General features: G+C 53.8%; 1 protein-coding gene across 3 annotated transcripts in view; it reads left to right on the top strand.

The window, feature by feature from the left end:
* The window catches only part of SLCO2B1 (solute carrier organic anion transporter family member 2B1), a 49994-nt gene that overhangs the window by 12649 nt on the left and 20474 nt on the right, over positions 1–16871 (top strand). For all 3 annotated transcript variants that reach the window (XM_058545599.1, XM_058545600.1, XM_058545598.1), the window contains exons 2-7: positions 58–188; positions 1460–1597; positions 3085–3247; positions 6139–6372; positions 6604–6702; positions 8911–9101. In XM_058545599.1, coding sequence (XP_058401582.1) covers positions 58–188; positions 1460–1597; positions 3085–3247; positions 6139–6372; positions 6604–6702; positions 8911–9101 — 956 coding nt within the window. The remainder of the gene's footprint in view (positions 1–57; positions 189–1459; positions 1598–3084; positions 3248–6138; positions 6373–6603; positions 6703–8910; positions 9102–16871) is intronic.

Genomic DNA, 16871 nt, shown 5'->3' with positions numbered 1-16871 from the left:
AGGACCATGCTCTGGGATTCCACCTCCACTCTCACCCCCTGGCTGGCTGTCCCGCAGGGCCAGTGGGTGAGGAGCCTCAGATGCCAGACAAGGACACCAAGGCCATGATGGGCACGGAAGATACACCTGGAGGCAAACCCAGCCCAGACCCTCAGGACTTGCGGCCAAGTGTGTTCCACAACATCAAGGTACCTCTGGGGTCTGGCAGGGGCAGGGCCATTCAAGCCCAGCAGAGCAGGCTCTGCCACTTACTGGCTGTGTGACACCAAGCAAGTTGCTGCCTTTCTCTGAGCCTCGGTTTCCTCATCTGTAGAGTGGGTGGCTGTGAGGATCAAAGGACATAGCTTGGTTTCTGGCACATGGAAGATGTTTAGCACATGTTTTCTCCTTCCAGAAAGGAAAGAGGGGCTGCCCTGTGGGCAGTGGGGGACCAGTCTCCTTGCCTCCTATGTCCATGGAGGGAAAGAGAAGGACCCCAGTGATCCTGAACCTGTATTAATACTGGGAGTTCTGGTTCTACCACAGGCAGCCCTAAACATCAGGGCATCCACTGGGTGCCAGGCCCTGGGCCAGGTGCTGTTCCCACATGATCTTATTTAATTCTCACAGTAACCCTGGGAAGTGGGGACATCGTCCTCGTGGGACAGGTGAGCAAACCGAGACCCAGAAGAACAGAGTAAATGTTGTTAAGCTCTGGCGTAAACATCATATTTTTTTAATTCTTTGAAGCAAGTTTTTCTTCTCTTAGGAATTCTGCCAGTTTTTTAGGAGGACTACAAGCAGGCAGGGATGTTTGGGGTGGGGCTGGGTGGGGTGGGGTGGGGTGGGCAGCCTGGGGATTCCGTGTGTGCAAGGGGTCTCCCAGGGAGCTCTAGGAGAAGATGGGGTGGGGGTGGGGGAGGATAGGATCTGGGAGAGCTTCCTGGAGAAGGGGGCAGAATGGAGTAGGGAGGGAGGTCTAGTCTAGCCCAGGGGGGCTCTGAGGGTCAGAGGGGGCTCCTACCATTCTCACCCCCATGAAGAACCTACTCTCCATCATGTGGGTCTCGGGTAGCCCCCAGGCCCCCAAGTGTACCCAGGACAGCTTTTCTAGCTTTTAGGCCTGTGTGAGAAGCCATGGGCTGCTCCAATAACACTCTCTCTCCCTCTCTCTCCCTCTGTCTCTCCTCTCTCTTTCTCTCTCTCCTCTCTCTCTGTCTCTCTGTCTCTCTGTCTCTCTGTGTGTGTGTGTGTCTCTCTCTCTCTCTCTCTCTCTCTCTCTCTCTCGTCTTGTTCTTGACTCTCCCTTCCTTACTCTCTCTCCTCCTGTGTGTCTGTCTCCTCTGACTCTGTTTCTCCATCTCTATTCCTTGCTCCTCTCATGGCCTCACACGCGCTCTCTTTCCCCAACCCCATCTCTGTCTCCCTGCCTGCCTCCCTGTCCCTCTGCCCGCTGCCATCCCTGCGGCCCCTCGGACAGTTCTTCGTCCTGTGCCACAGCCTGCTGCAGCTGGCACAGCTCATGATCTCCGGCTATCTCAAGAGCTCCATCTCCACCGTGGAGAAGCGCTTCGGCCTCTCCAGTCAGACCTCGGGGCTGCTGGCCGCCTTCAACGAGGTACTGGCCGGGGCGCAGCCATGGGGGGGGACGTTGAGGGATACTGGCACCCACCTCTCCCCATCCTCCTCTCACACCATCCTTCCCGTCCCAGTGCCCTCAGGCAACCCCCATCACAGCTCCTTCCCCCATCACAGCTCCTTCCCCCATACCTCCTTAGCCCGGATCCTTCTGCAGCCAGTGTCCTGGCCAAGAAACTGACCAGCCATGTGTTAGGACAGGTCAGGAGGAGCTCTCCCCTCCCTGTGCCGATAGATAGAGCATTGGCGCTCCTGCCCTGGGGGGCACTCTGTTGAGGGAGGTGGGGGATGTTAGATTTGGCCAGGGTCCTCACAGCCACCTACTCTCCCTTTGGTTCCTTTGCCTTTTCAGGCACCTGGCTGTTGCCTGTCTTGGGGGAAATCAGAGGGAGTCCCCTCAACAGCAGTGAGAGAGGTTTACGTTAGATCAAAGGCAGAACTTTCAGAACTTGGGGTGGTGGGGGTGGGAGCAATATCACGGCACAAGTGTCACCCTCAGAGCTGCCCAGCGATCCACAGCACTCTGCCTCTGGGGCCGGCAGCCAGGCAACAAGGAGTGGACAAGCTGCTTTGGGTGGATTTGGAGATCAGAGTCCAGCTGTGCTGGCCCCTCCCCCACCAGATGTTTTCACCAGCGGAGAAGGCTGCTGTCTCTGCCCCACCCCCAGCAGACTTCTGTGAAGTTCTCTCCCCCTTGGCTGATGTGTCACATTCCTCCCAACCCAAGGCCTGTCAGTGACACAGAGTCCCCAGATGTCCCTCAGACCCCACCTCCAGATCTCAGAGGTGGGAAGGGAACATCATCACCTAGCTCTGGGACCTTGCGCAAGTCGCTCCCCATCTCCAGGCCTCAGCGTCCTGTCTATGAAATGGAGAGGGGCTGTCCTTCCCGGGGGCAGTCCTCCCACCAGCCCTCTGCTGATCCTGCCCCACTCCACCAGCATGGAGCCAGGAGCACAGTGGGGGAGGACTTGCCTAGTCACCAGCCAGTAGACACTGGAGTGGATTGCACACCTCAGCTTCTGACAGCAGAGCCTGCCCCTTCCCTGCAAGCTCTCAAGTCTCTTCCAGGATTTTGATTCTAAGTCTTGAAATTCCAAGCCTTAGTCCTCTGGCTTTAGACTTTATTTGTTTCTCTCATTCATGACATCCCAGAAACATTCATGCACCCCTTTCCTTGACTGCCTCCCGCCATGTTCCAACATGGGGTCCAACCCATGTTTCAGAATGAAATTGAACTTCTAGCCTTGTCCACTCTGCCTTCATCTCTCCCCTAATGGGGTGGTGGGGCCCTTCCTAGGAGGACCCGCAATCTGTATTTGTAAGAGGGAGCCAGATGATTCTTATTCAGCCAGCTAGTCCATTATACAGATGGGAACACTGAAATTGGTGAGGGAGACAAGGATGGTGCAGGCTGCCGGCCCTGGGCTCTGCTCCACTTTAATGGGTGCCCTTGTCCTTTTGCAGGTGGGGAACACGACTCTGATTGTGTTTGTGAGCTATTTCGGCAGCCGGGTACATCGGCCGCGACTGATCGGCTATGGGGCTGCCCTTGTGGCCTTGGCGGGTCTGCTCATGGCTCTCCCACACTTCATCTCGGAGCCATACCGCTTTGACAGCACCAGCGCCGGTAAGAGCAGGAGGGGCTGGGCTGGAGGCAGGCATGAGCTGCTGCATTACTGTGCACCGGGGCCTATCCCCAGGCCTCCATCCACCCAGCCTCCCAGGACAGATGCTGGTCCTCCCCGCCCCAGCCCCCATGGCCTCCCTCAGTCCCAGCCCAGGCGGGTCCCTCTGGCGTCCTGGAAAGTAACGTAGGATGTAGTCCTGGAGCAGAGGGGTGAGGCCCAGAGGGTCTTGGTGAGGGCCTGCTTGTGTGTCACTGCTTTTTTTGAAGTGGGGGTGAATTTACAACGCAGCCTATTTTAGGGCCTAGCATGTATAGGTCCCCAGGAAATGTTTGTGGAATAATAACAGTATCACACACCACTTACTATGCACCAGACACTGTTCTAAGCACTTTATGTGCATTGATGCATTTAATCCTCACAAGAAGCCAAGACATGAATGAATGAGTGAATGAATAAAAACAATGAAAGGATTTTAGACAGGAATAGTGAAGCCCCTGTTCAGCACAGTGGGATTTTGTTGAAGGCCTACTTGACAGATGGATGCCTGTTCCTTAGGGAACGACCCAAGCAGCCTGAGCATTCACTTCATTCCTTCCCTCTCCCATCCACCCATTTACCCATCTATCTACCTAGTCACCTATCCACCCATCCACCTACCCATCTACCTATTCACCCACTCATCTATCCACCTATACACCCACCCATCCACCTATCCGCCCATCCATCCATCCATCCATCCATCTGGTGGTCCACCCAACAAACCCTTAGTGCTGCCCACTTTATGCCAGACCCTCTCAGGGGACTCAGTCCTTGCCTCCAGGGAGCTCCCAGTCTGGGAGAAGAGACAGAGACAAACAAAAACCCCGCAATGTGTCAATTGTGTGAGGAGGGAAACACCGGGGCCTAAGGAGCCCAGGGAAGGAGCCCACGCCCCGGCATGGCATCATGGAAGGCTTCTCAGGGGAAGAGGGCTATCAAGAGTGCATCCTTCCTCCCTTGCACTCTCATCAGTGAACACCCTGGAGCTCCCACTCTGTGTCAGGACCAGGGTGGAAAGATGGAGCAGATAACGACCAGCCCTGAGAAGCTCCCAGGGGAGCATGGGTTGGAGGGAGCTTGGGCAACTCTGCCACAGGGTAGAGTCCAGCACCTTGAGTGACAGCCAGAGGGAGCTGGTAGAGCCCTGAGTAGGAGAATGATGCCCTAGGCTGGAGGGAGCTGGAGGAGGTGGCATTTGGGCTGTGGTGGAGAGAGAAGGTGGGCATTTCAGGTGGAGGGAGCCACATGGCAATGGGGGGGACATGGGGAAGTACGGAGTATGTGTGAAGAAGGCGAGGTAGTTATTTAGGCTGAGCGGAGAGCTGTCAAGAGGCTGATTGGAATGCTGAAAAATAATGCTTCCTCACATTTCTATGTCCAGAATTTTCACTGTAACAGAGCTTTTTCTGTGCAGGGTCACAAACGTTCTTCTTCATCCTCGCTGTCATACAACACCTTTCTGTCATAGGCCCCCTGTGAAACCCTAGGCAAAGCCTTCTCCTGTCTGAGCCTCACTCTCCACATCCATCCAATAAGTAGACTTGACTCGGTGACCTCCAAGCCCCTGTCCTGCTCTGACATTCCAGGCTATTTCATTCACTCGTTCTTCACCCAGTGTTAATTAATTTACCTATTAATATTTGTGTGCCAGGCCCTCTGCTATGCACTGGGGACATGGGTGGAAAAAGAAGCCAGAGCCCTGTAATAATCATCACATCTAATGCCTAGCAGGCACTGTGTCCAGGCACCACTCACCACCCTATGAGGCAAGTGTCCTCATTATCCTATTTTACAAGTGGGGAAACTGAGGCTCAGAGAGGGAGGGCCTTTCCCAAGGCCCACAGCTAGTGGACTATAACATGCTCTGGTATCCTGGCCCTAGAACCCCTGCTCTGAACCACTGAATTATTTTGCTTCTGAACTCCATATTTCTGGCGAACTTCCATTCTAGGAGACTTGTTTGAGAGATGAAGAAACTGAGGCCCAGAGCGGCTGAGGGCGTCTGTCAAAGTCTCACAGTCTTCAACCCAGGCCATCTCGGTTGAAGGTCCAGGTCCTTGACGTTGGGTCACGTGGCTTTTTCCAGTGGGTGGACACAGCCCAGAGCCCTAGGTCCGCGAAAGGGCTAGGCAGGCCGCAGAAAGAAGGCCACTTCTCCACCCACATTTAGGATAATAATAGCGTGAGGGTCTCCTTAAGTTTGCTCACCAAATATTGGTGAGCTACAGAGAACCAATGTCTGGTACTATCTTAAGAAATTCCCCTTTACTGCACTCTGCCTCTGCGACCCGGGCTGACACTGAGCACTCCCCAAAATGAAGGCCAAGGGCACTATAGCCCTCCATGATCAAGCCCCAGTGTCCCTCCCCTGCCCTGCCCTGCCTTCACCTTGGCCCTGCCCCTCACACGCTCAACTTCTCAAGGCCCTGGGTTTGCACATGCCGTGACCTCTCCCTGGAACACCCCTCCCCACCTTCTCTTTCTGGAAAGTCTTGTTTTTTCTTCTCAACCCAGTTCAAACTCTGCTTCCTTTGACGGCCCCACCCTACTCGAGAGCCGCCGTTGCCGTGACACTTCCACATACCTCTACCCAGAAAGGTGGCATAGGGTGGTTTAAGAGCATGGACTCGAAGCCGGATTGCCTGCATTCCAGTCCTGGCTCTACCCTTGCTAGTTGCTGCCTGATCATCAGTCTTCTCATCTGTGAAATGGGAGTAATGAGAGCACCCATCTCGTAGCTTTGTTGATGGGGTCAAATGATTTATATTCACAGCACTTAGAACAGTACCTTGCATCCAGTAAGTGCTACATAAGCTTAGCTATTGTCATAATATTTTTTATCATCTCTCAGTGGACATGCCACAGGATTCTGAGGCTTCCCTGTGCCTGCCCACAACCTCGGCCCCAGCCCCAGCCCCCTCCAACGGCAGCTGCTCAAGCTACATGGAGGCCCAGCATCTGGCCGCGGTGGGGCTCATGTTCACGGCACAGACCCTGCTTGGCGTGGGCGGGGTGCCCATTCAGCCCTTCGGCATCTCCTACATCGATGACTTTGCCCACAACAGCAACTCGCCCCTCTACCTCGGTGAGGACGGGTCCCACCCCTCGGGCTCTGAGGGAGGGTCAGGATCAGGTAGGAGGATGAGAGGCCCAGGTGTGGGCTGGGCACAAGTCCCTGACCTCTGACCCATGTGGCCAGTAGAGGTCCGGAGACGCCCTGGAGATGGGCTGCTCTTGCCCATTGGAGATTGGGCAGGCTGTGACCTGCGGAGGGAAGCCAGGGCCAGAGGGGTCTGACCTAGGCTTCGTGTTGCAGGGATCCTGTTTGCAATGACCATGGTGGGACCAGGCCTGGCCTACGGGCTGGGCAGCCTCATGCTGCGCCTTTACGTGGACATTGACCGAATGCCAGAAGGTGAGCCTTAAGAGCACACAGTTGTCCCGGGGCACACGGACTGTACTCATTGACCGCTGGTCTCAGGAGACACTGAGCCAGGGGACCTAGGTTCAAATCCTGGCAATCCCAGTGACCCTGGACATGCCTCTTGACCTCCCTGAGCCTCAGCTTTCTCACCTTTGAGACTCTCTTTGTCCTGTCCACCTCCCAAAGCTGCAATCTGAATCCAATGAGATGATGGAGATGAACTGTGAAGTGCCATCCGATGGGAGCTGTGGTCGTTGTCACTGCCGTTATTACAAGTCTTCACCTTGTTCCATCCCTGAGCTCCCCAGACGCCCCTTCATGCTCAGATGGGGCAGACAAGGGCACATACTCTCTTGGCCTGTAGGGAGCTCCCATCTTTAAGGGGAACAAGGTGAAACCAAGGTGACGCTGGCATGCAGGAGAGAACTTTTGGAGCAGGACTCAGTTCCCTTGGGCCTCTCTCAGATGGGAAATCTACTGGGTGATCTCTAAGGACCCTTCCAGTGCTGACCACTTCAGAGTCTGGGAACCTGGGCTGAGGGCACCATTCGGGAACAGCGGTCTCTGATCCAGGTAGTGGTCACGGTGGGCCAAGGAGTGGGACAGAAGCTTAGTCTGAAGGCAGCCAGGAGGGAGGGGCGTTGGGGGTCCCAGAGCTCTGGTGCCCTGCGGGATGTGGGAGAGAATTCCTTTTAAAACAGGTCACTGTGGCATCTCAGCTGCCTGCTTGTCACACCTAGTGGCTCTGAGCCCCCAACTATGCCTTCTGCCTCCTGCTGCTCAGAAGTCCCATCCCTCACCTGGAGAGTTCCCAGCAAGCCCTAGAAGCCTCAGGTGACTCCTGTACAGATGGATGGACATGCAGATTCTGCTTTTTGATCTCCGTTTTTTGCCCAAGGGTGTCTCCAGCCAGGACAGGTCTAGGCAGCTCTGAACAAGAGTCACTAGGGACAGCCCTTCCAGAAAGCTAGGCCCAGGAGCCAGGCGTGAGCTCTGATTGCCACTCCTCTCTCCCTTGAAGAAAACATCCTGGGAGTCAGGGCCTCCTTAAGTTTCCCAGAGATACCACAGCTTAGGGGAAGTTGACATCATCCTGGCAGATGTGACACCTCCACAGGCAGGTGTGGTGTCCCTACGGACCGACGTGCCCCCTCCCTAGTCCTTCTTTCTCTATGGGAAACCTCATGGGTTGGTAGCTCATGTCCCTTGCAGGCACAGACTGGTATGAGAAGCGGGGGAGTTAGGGGATGCATGCGTGAGCCTGGCACAGAAGCAGGGGGAATAATAGGTGGGGGAGGGAATCAGTGCAAAAGCCAACTCCACCCCAGCTTTACAGATACACTTGCTGAGTGCCGACAGTGTACTCTGGCCCCCGCGCAGGAGGAGCTTGTGATTGAGCACCTGGGAACCAGCCCCACCCAGGGAGTTAGTGTCAGTACTCATCTGAAATGTTATAAAGTGTTTGCAGATGCTGTGGATACTGAAGGAGGAGGTACCTGGAGGTACATCTGGGATAATCTGGTTCTAATTATACCTGGTGGGGGATCAAAATCACCTGGGGAACTTGTGAAAGGTACAGATTCCTTGGTCACCTTCCCATCCTACTCTGCGGTAGTTCTAAGTTGGTCTTGGGTAAGGCCTGGTATTTTCAACAAGCACCTCTGGTGATTTTAATCATCATGCAGATGTGAGAACCATAAGAGTAGCCCTAACGGTCAATTTAATAATAATAATCACAATCATAACAGTAAATGAAGAAGAAGAGCCACACCCAGATAGCGCATTCTACATGCCAGCACCATTCTAAGGGCTTTACGTGTTTCAGTTTCTGTGGTTCTCACAGCAACCCTCTGATGAAGGTACTAATATCTGTATTTTACAGAGGAAGAAACACAGAAGAAGTTGAGTAACTTGCCCAAGGTCATGTCAGTAATGGAATTCAGACCCAGTAGTCCATTTCCAAAGTCCATGACCTTGACCACGACACACATTGCCTTAGTAGTTGAAAAAGCCAAGGCCCAGAAAGGGTCAGGGAATTGCCCAAGGTCACACAGGACAAACTGGCAGAGCCAGGACCAGAACCCGGGTCTCCTGACTCCTGGCCCAGGCCACCTCATATCTCAGAGGCGAGTCCCAGAGTGGTGGCCATGAAGTGATGGTCCACCCCGATCCTAACATCACCATGGTCTTCTCTTCCAGGTGGTATCAGCCTGACCTCGAAGGACCCCCGATGGGTGGGTGCCTGGTGGCTCGGCTTCCTCATCTCGGCTGGAGCGGTGGCCCTGGCTGCCATCCCCTACTTCTTCTTCCCCAGGGAGATGCCCAAGGAGAAGCATGAGCTTCACTTCCGGCGAAGGGTCTTGGCAGTTTCAGCCTCACCTGTCAGCAAAGTAAGCCCTCTCCACGTCCCCACCCTAGTCCAGGCTCCAGCCCCAACCACTTGTCCTCCTTTGTAATATTAACTTTCACCCCTCCTGGGCACTGCACTTCACAGCTTACAAAGCCATTGCTGTCTGGCTCCATTGCATTCCTGTGCAACTCCCTGCATAGTGAGTATGTCCTGCCCCTTCCACAGCTGAGGAGATCAAGGCCCAGAGGTGGAAGGGACCTACCCAAGATCACAAGGCCAGCAAGGGCAGCGCTGGGACGAGAACCCAAGCCTGTCTGAGCCCATGCCCCTTGCTCTGACGACTACACTACTGCCTCTCTGCTTGTCACTTCAAGTTTCCCATACATTCTGAACTTGCTAAGCAATGTTGAGAACTGGGAGGTGGAGGGTGTGTGGAAGGGTCTGGGAAGACTTCTCTGAAGAGAAGTGATGTAAGCTGGACTTTGAGGGATGTGTGGAAGCACAGAAAGGAGAGGGAGGGGTATTCTAGGTGTGGAAACAGCCTGGGCAAAGGATGTGGCTGTAGGAATGAATGTGGCCTTTGCAGGGACATGAGGGGACAAACAGATATTGAGTGCCTCCCCTGGGCCAGGCGTCAGGCTGGACACTGGAGCCCAGCATATCATCTCTACCCTTAAAACAGGCACGGCCTAGTGAGGACAAAGACGCATTGACAAGTAGGAACTGGCGAGGTACTCCAGGGGCATCTCTCTGACCCCCCTGCTTGGCTCGTGGCGGGGGTGGTCTTTCCTCAGAGGAGGACCCTGGGGCCCAGCAGGTGCAGGGATGTGCCCAAGGTCACAGCTGGTAAGAGAGGGCAGGACCATGTGAGCCACTGGGCAGGAGAGATGATCCTGGGCCAGGGGCCACCAAGTTTTCCAGGGACCCACAAAAACATGAGGCTTGAAAAATGATACGTTGGCTCCAAAATACAAAAGAAAATGACAAAATAGAAATGTTTTACAAAAGTTCAATTATATGTCATTAATGTCAACTTCATCAATTTTTCTTTAATACTCATACACATTTTATTACATTCTGAAAATTCGTGCATTAGATGTTCTCTTTTCCCAAGTATAGGAGTGTAAAGGAAACGCACTGCTGTGTTTCTCCTTTACTCACACACACAGTATTTCTGGGACCAGATGTGTGGGATTATTCCCACACTGAACAATTATCTGTGACACCCACTGGGTGTCGTACAGCTTAACTCCATTCTGACACCATCTACTTGGAGATAGCATCAGATCCCACAGGTTAAGGGCTCAGTCCTGCAAGACTGCCCCCACTTCAGATGCCAGTCACAAGTCATAGGTCGCTGGTTACCCACGACTTCTGTCCAACTTGGCTACAAATCGGAGGTTCCTCAAACTCTGTCCTTGAATTCCATTATTTGCTAGAACAGCTCACAGAACTCAGGGAAACGTTTACTTACATTTACCAGTTAATCATATGATAAAGGATATGATACAGGATACAGATGCAGAGATACATAGGGCGAGGTCTGGGAGGGTCCCAAGCCTAGGAGCTTCTGTCTCCGTGAAGTTGGGACGCATCATCCTCCTGGCATGTGGATGTGCTCACCAACCTGGAAGCTCCTCGAATCCAACACTATTGGCATTTTTATGGCGGCTTCCTCACGGAGGCATGATCGATCGTTAATTCCATTCCCAGCCCCTCTCCCCTCTCTGGAGAATAGCGGGTGGGGCTGAAAGTTCCAAGCTTCTAATCCTGGCTTGCTCTTTCTCGTGACCAGCCCCCATCCAGGAGGCACCCAGAGTCACCACATTAGAAAGATGTTCCTCTCAGCCAGGGAATTCCATGGGATTTAGGAGCTCCATGTCAGATGCTCCTATCACTTGGGAAATTACAATTGTCTTAGGAGCCCTGTGTCAGGAACTGGGGTCCAAGACTAAATTTAGCACCCTTATTTACAAGAGGTTTAGGAGCCCTGTGTCAGGTACTGGCAGCAGAGACGAATATATATATATATACACACACACATTTCTTGTTTCACAGGAGATAATTGTTGAGAAATCACAGACAATAATAAATTAAGTAAGCTAGTTGTTGCTAAGTAATTCTAACTTCAAACGGACAATTTTTAAAAATCCTGTCGAATATTTTGCAGCAAGAATAATTCTATTTAATGTGGCAGGTTGGTGCATTTGAATATGTTTACTGTAAAATGAGACAGGGCCTCCTTCTTAGAGCAAGAAAGTTTGGGCCTTGGAGGAAGGGCTGAAAATGTCTCTGCCTAGAAGAGCCAGGACTTGAGCCCATGTCTGTCTGACCCCAGCGCCGGCTGGCCTACAAACCTCACCACCCCAGTCCCGCTGCTGGAGCAGGGGAAATAGACATGGGGGAACCTAAGAAAAATGATGCTGGAACAGCCTGTAGGGGCCAGAACAGGAAGAACTTGCCTGCCAGCTTCAAGAGCAGCAGGTACCCCTGGAAAGAGGGTAAGAAGGGGGTCCCATGGCTCTATCACCAGGGACAAGGCAGAGAAAGGATGGCAAGGGACAAGGGGAGTGTGCAGAGAGCGACTGGGTGCAGGGAAGCCGATGTGGCAGCTGTGGCTGTGTCCAGGCAGGAGCCAGCGCATTGGCAGTGAGGCAGAGCACAGGGAGGAGTCAGGAGCCACCCACGAGGGGGACTGCACAGACCTGGGTACTGCTCTGCTATGGGATCTCCCAGAGACGCTGAAGGGCTGGGCTGATACTGGCTCAGAGGCAGGAATAGCCAGGCGCTGGAGAGCGACCAGTTTCAGGGGAAGAAGACAGCTTGGAACCAGATGTTCCTTCCCGGTTCTGCCTAGCTCAGGCCAAAATTTGAATGAGCTAGAATTCCTGGAACTTGGGGAAGAGTTCTTAGAAGTGGGGGTGATCGTGGGGGAAGGGGAGAGCCTGGGTTGCTGGATTTGGGTAATCTCAAAGTTGGGTCCTAAATTTGAACAGACAAGAGCAGCCTCTTGGGCTGTGGGGCGCAATGGGTGGAAGACGCGAGGGCGAGACTTGTCTATGCTGCACTCCATCACATGTCAGTCATGTGACCTGGAGCGAGTCACTTCCCCATTCTGTCCTGTTGTGTAAGATGCTGAAGTTAGATTCCTGGAGCAATATGCTGTGCGTCTCGGATTCCGAGAATGCACAGTTCCTTGAGTCGAAGCTGCTGTGATGCAGAGATTCTGATTTTAAGAGCCGTGTCTCTGCGACGCCTTGAAACCCTGGCTCCCCGGCTGCGAACCTGTCTGGCTGTCTGGAATCATTCTGTCAGCACACTGGGGATGAGGAGTGGGGAGGGAAGGGGGTGAGAGGTTCTTAAAAAAGATCCGAAGGCTGAGAACATGATGATCTGCTTCCAGCAGCTCTCAGGCAATAAATATTGATGTGGGAGGAACTGTTCCCCGCCTCCTTGAGGCTGCCTTGGCCGGCCCTGCCTGCAGTTATGCGGGCTGGCTCGACCCACTCAGGCCACTGACGGGGAGGTGGATGGACCAGGAGGAAGGGCCAATTAGGCAGAAAGTCCAAGTCCCCAGACATGGGATGTGTATCCTCTGCAGGGAGAGGGAACAGGCAATGGCAGAAAGTGAAGGGGGGGCTATTTCTGAAATCCCTTCAAGCATCCCCTCCCAGCTCAGGGGTCCCCTAAATATCCTCCTAGAAGTAAATGCAGTTTTTCATGTTATCCAGGAGATGGTGGTATATAATACAAGGATTGTGTGACCCAGAGAAGGTCTCTGGTCTCAGTCTCCCTATCTGTACAACGGGCAGAAGATTGGACAAGGTCTGCCAGCTCTGGCAGGTTCAATGATGTCTCCTCTAAACGGCTCCCTGTCTCTGGAGCAGTACATGAGCATTTTCACAGGGGGTCACTGGGGGCCATCCCACACTCCTGCCCCAAGGAGCACTCAGGTAGTGAAGGAAGGCCAGATACACACATGGAGGATGGCTGAATGACAGCCCAGGCTGCTCCCATGGCCAGTGCTTAGAGTTCTCAGCTTGAGAGCAGGAGGAGGGACGTATTAACAGTCTCCACAGAGAAGACTCTGAGATGGGGGATGCGGAGGCCACACAGGGCATGGCAGGGGGCAGGATCTCTGCTTGCCTGCCTTTGGCTGTGTCCTGCATCTGTGACCTCAGAGCTCAGCAGGCCACCCAGACATCCTTGTAGGAGTGAACAGGGCAGGTCTCACCTCTCTCTAGGCCTCAGTCTCCCCACCTACAATCAGCCAGTCTCTAAGGTCCTGTCAGGCCCCAGGTCTCCTGGCAGATGCCTCTGCAGAGCCTGTGGAGTAAAGATGGTCTCTCAGGGGCTCCCTAGCCCATTTTCTGGCCCCATCTGTTCTTGTGGTGCTGGGACCCCATTCAGCCGGCAACCCGCCTGTGCCCTTCACACCCTGAGGTCCTTCTGAGCGCCTGCCCTTGGGGCTGGGCCAGGGCTGGGAAGGGCCTCATCCATCAAGATCCCCCATCCCTGCCCAGCCTCTGAGCACTACTAGCCTCGTCACCTTCCCTTGGTTCATATTTCCCAGGAGTCTCAATGTCTGTTATTCTGGGGTATCTCCCAGAGTCTGGGATTCTAAGATTATACGGTTTTAAAGTTCTGTGTTTCTAATAGTTGGAGATTCTCAAATACTTGTGTTCTATTATTCTAAGATTCTATGCCTGTGACTCCCAAAATTTGCATCTCTAAATGGCTACCACTTTGGCATAAGAGTCTCTGAGATCCATTGTCTCCTCGGCATTAACCTCCATGTGCTGCTTTGGGAGGATGATCAGGGATGGGGATAGGAGTGGGTGGCGGCAATGGTCCTTAAACTCAGGACTTAGGGCTGGTCTACTGGGGTCTGCCCAGCCAGGCTGCCCCTGTTCCCCTGGGACTTTCTGCTCCCTCTGCAGCCCCTGTGAGTCCCGAGGTGACGCAGGTCTTCCTGGTGCCCTGTGCCTCTCCCTTGCAGGCATTACCTCTAGACCCCTCCCCGCTGGCCTGGGAGCCCTCTTGTGTTCTTCTCTGTCCCTGGCAATCCAGGCCTTGTGACCCTACCCTCATTCCACGTCAACTCTCCAAGGTAGAAGGTCCTAAGTGATCATCCAGTTCACCCCCCACTCCATCTTACAGATGGAGGGCTCGAGGGCCAGAGAGGGTCAAGGTCATGCCCAGAGCTTGGTCAGAACCACTGGCCTCTGTAGCAGTTTCACAAGGCCAGGTCCTGGCCCCAAAGGGCTGAGGAGAGGCTCCCCCTTCCCAGGAGGGCCCAGTGCAGATCACAGCCTCCTCAAACATCGGTGCTGGAGGGCACTTTGGGGTGATCTGCTTGAGTGGCTTTCAAACTGTACCCCACAGAACCCCAAGGGTGCCACCCTAGGGGGATTGAGGAGAAGTGTCCCCCCCACAGGGCTAAGGGCCTCCCTCCCCCACACACACACTTCAGTCAGCCCCCTGCCACACACACACGCACACACGCACACACACACACACAGACACACACACATACATGCTTCAATCAGACCAGTTCTATTTTTACAGGTTTTTATGCCAGTCTTTCAAGATTTCAACTGTGAAAGGGGTTCTGTTGCTAAAAACCAGTTTTAAAAACACTGATCTAGTCCAATACCCCCATTTAACAGAGGAGGAGACTGAGACTAAAGAATAGAGTGATTGGTAGCTGATCTGTTCGGAGAGGCACCACGCAAGGATTTCTTCGGTGTCTGAGGCGTCCCGTGGCCGCGGGGAAGGAGGCCAGCAACAGGGGTTAGACACGCGCCACACCAGCCCGGGTGTGGATCCTGGCTCTGCCAACTACTAGTTCTGAAATCTGTAAAATGGGTATAACCATAATGTCTACGTCTTGGGGTTTTTGTAAGAATGAAATGAGGCCAAATGGTAAGGCAGGTGGTTTAATGCCTGATGTAGAGGCTCTGTAACCGGGAGGGCTTGTTCTTAGCATCTTTCTCTGATCAGGCCAATTTTAAGAGGAAAAATAACGGAAATACCTTTTTTCTAATATTCTGATGTGCTTTTCTATATCCGGTTTCCACTATATTCCATAAAAGGTTCGAGGCAGCTCACACCAAACACACATACAGTGCTAGTAAAAGAGAGGGAATTAGGCTAACATTGATTGCGCACTCTGTACCACATGCTGTTCCAAGCCCTTTGTAGGTATTAGCTCATCGTAACCCGCCTGCGGAGTAGGGTCAGTTATTACCCCCATTTCCACCTGAGGGACTGAGTTACAGAGAAATAACTGGATCACTTGGCTAGTGAGTGGAGGAGCCGGGTTCAGACCCAGGAAGGGCCACAGCAGGATCCCTCAATCAAGACCGAGAAGCAGGAAAATAGAAATAATGGCAAAGGGGCCGGCCCCGTGGCTTAGCGGTTAAGTGCGTGTGCTCCGCTGCCGGCGGCCCTGGTTCGGATCCCGGGCGCGCACCGACGCACCGCTTCTCCGGCCACGCTGAGGCCGCGTCCCACATACAGCAACTAGAAGGATGTGCAATTACAACGTACAACTATCTACTGGGGCTTTGGGGGAAAAAAAGGGGAAAAAAGGAGGAGGATTGGCAATAGATGTTAGCTCAGAGCCGGTCTTCCTCAGCAAAAAGAGGAGGATTCGCACGGATGTTAGCTCAGGACTGATCTTCCTCACACACACACAAAAAGAAATAACTGCAAAAGGTTATCAGAGTGAGAGAGAGAAACAGAGATGCGTGGACCATAAAGATGAATTCTGTTGACATAGTTGAACCATTTCTTTGATTCTGAGAGCTGAAGGGAAAAGAGAGGCACGGCCAGTGGCATGAATTTCATGTAAGAAAGCCAGAAGCATGACTCATTCCTCACAGAAGCTCAGATCTCCAAGCACCTGCAGAAAACCCCATCTCCCCACTGTAGGGGATGGGAAGTTTAGCAGATAACCCATCCCTGTGGCTGCTCCCCATGCCGATATGTGGTGGAAGCTGCGGGCTGGCAGAGAGGTCCACATCACCTGCCAGGGTCAGCAATGGCTCCATGCGGCTGGGGACAGAGGCCCGGGGTGGAGCCTTCTAGGAACCCAGCTTCCTCTGAGGGCAGCTCCTGGATCCCTGGAGGCCCCGCAGACAGTGGGACCTTTTGTGCAGCAGACCACACACAGTGTCCCATGTTCGGCGGGCTTGCAGCTGTCAGCACACAGCCCCGAGAGGGGAAGTTCTAACCAGCTCCCTCAGCCCAGGCCTGCTGACCTGGGCAAACCACAGCCCAGATGGGTCGAACTCCCTGCCCTGCTCTGAGCAGAGGGCGATGTTTCCTGTTTCTGGAGCCCACTATCAGTCAGGAGTCCTCAAAACAGATTTGGGGAGAGAGGCGGAAACCTGCAGACAGCACTGAGACAGGAGCTGGAGAGAGTCAGGGCTCCCGGTGCCCACTGCGTAAAACCGGAGTCCCTTAGCCTGGCCCTCCGAACCTCCCAGCTGCTGCCCCAGCTCCGGGCCCAGAGGCCCTTGGCTGCAGTCAGGCTGGTTTCCTCATTGTCTCCCGCACACGGCAGGCCCCTTCCCACCACCACATCTGCTGTACTATGCCCCTGCTTCAAATAAGCTCCCCCTTCCTGTCCATCCAAATCCCAAACCCCACTTCTCCCTGGAGACCTTCCCTGCACCCCAGCCCCTGAAGGCCTGTCCCTCCCCTCCAGTCTGCAAGCTCCACGCTCTTTTTCACAGCAGGAGACAGGGGTGAGACAGGGCTCCTAGAGAACCTGGGTTCGAGAGTCTGCTCTGCCAATTACTCC

The sequence above is a fragment of the Diceros bicornis genome, chromosome 7 (genome assembly GCF_020826845.1).
Source record: "Diceros bicornis minor isolate mBicDic1 chromosome 7, mDicBic1.mat.cur, whole genome shotgun sequence".
NCBI lineage: Eukaryota > Metazoa > Chordata > Mammalia > Perissodactyla > Rhinocerotidae > Diceros > Diceros bicornis.
The sequence above is the reverse complement of the archived record's forward strand: the minus strand, read 5'-3'. Positions and strand labels throughout refer to the sequence as shown.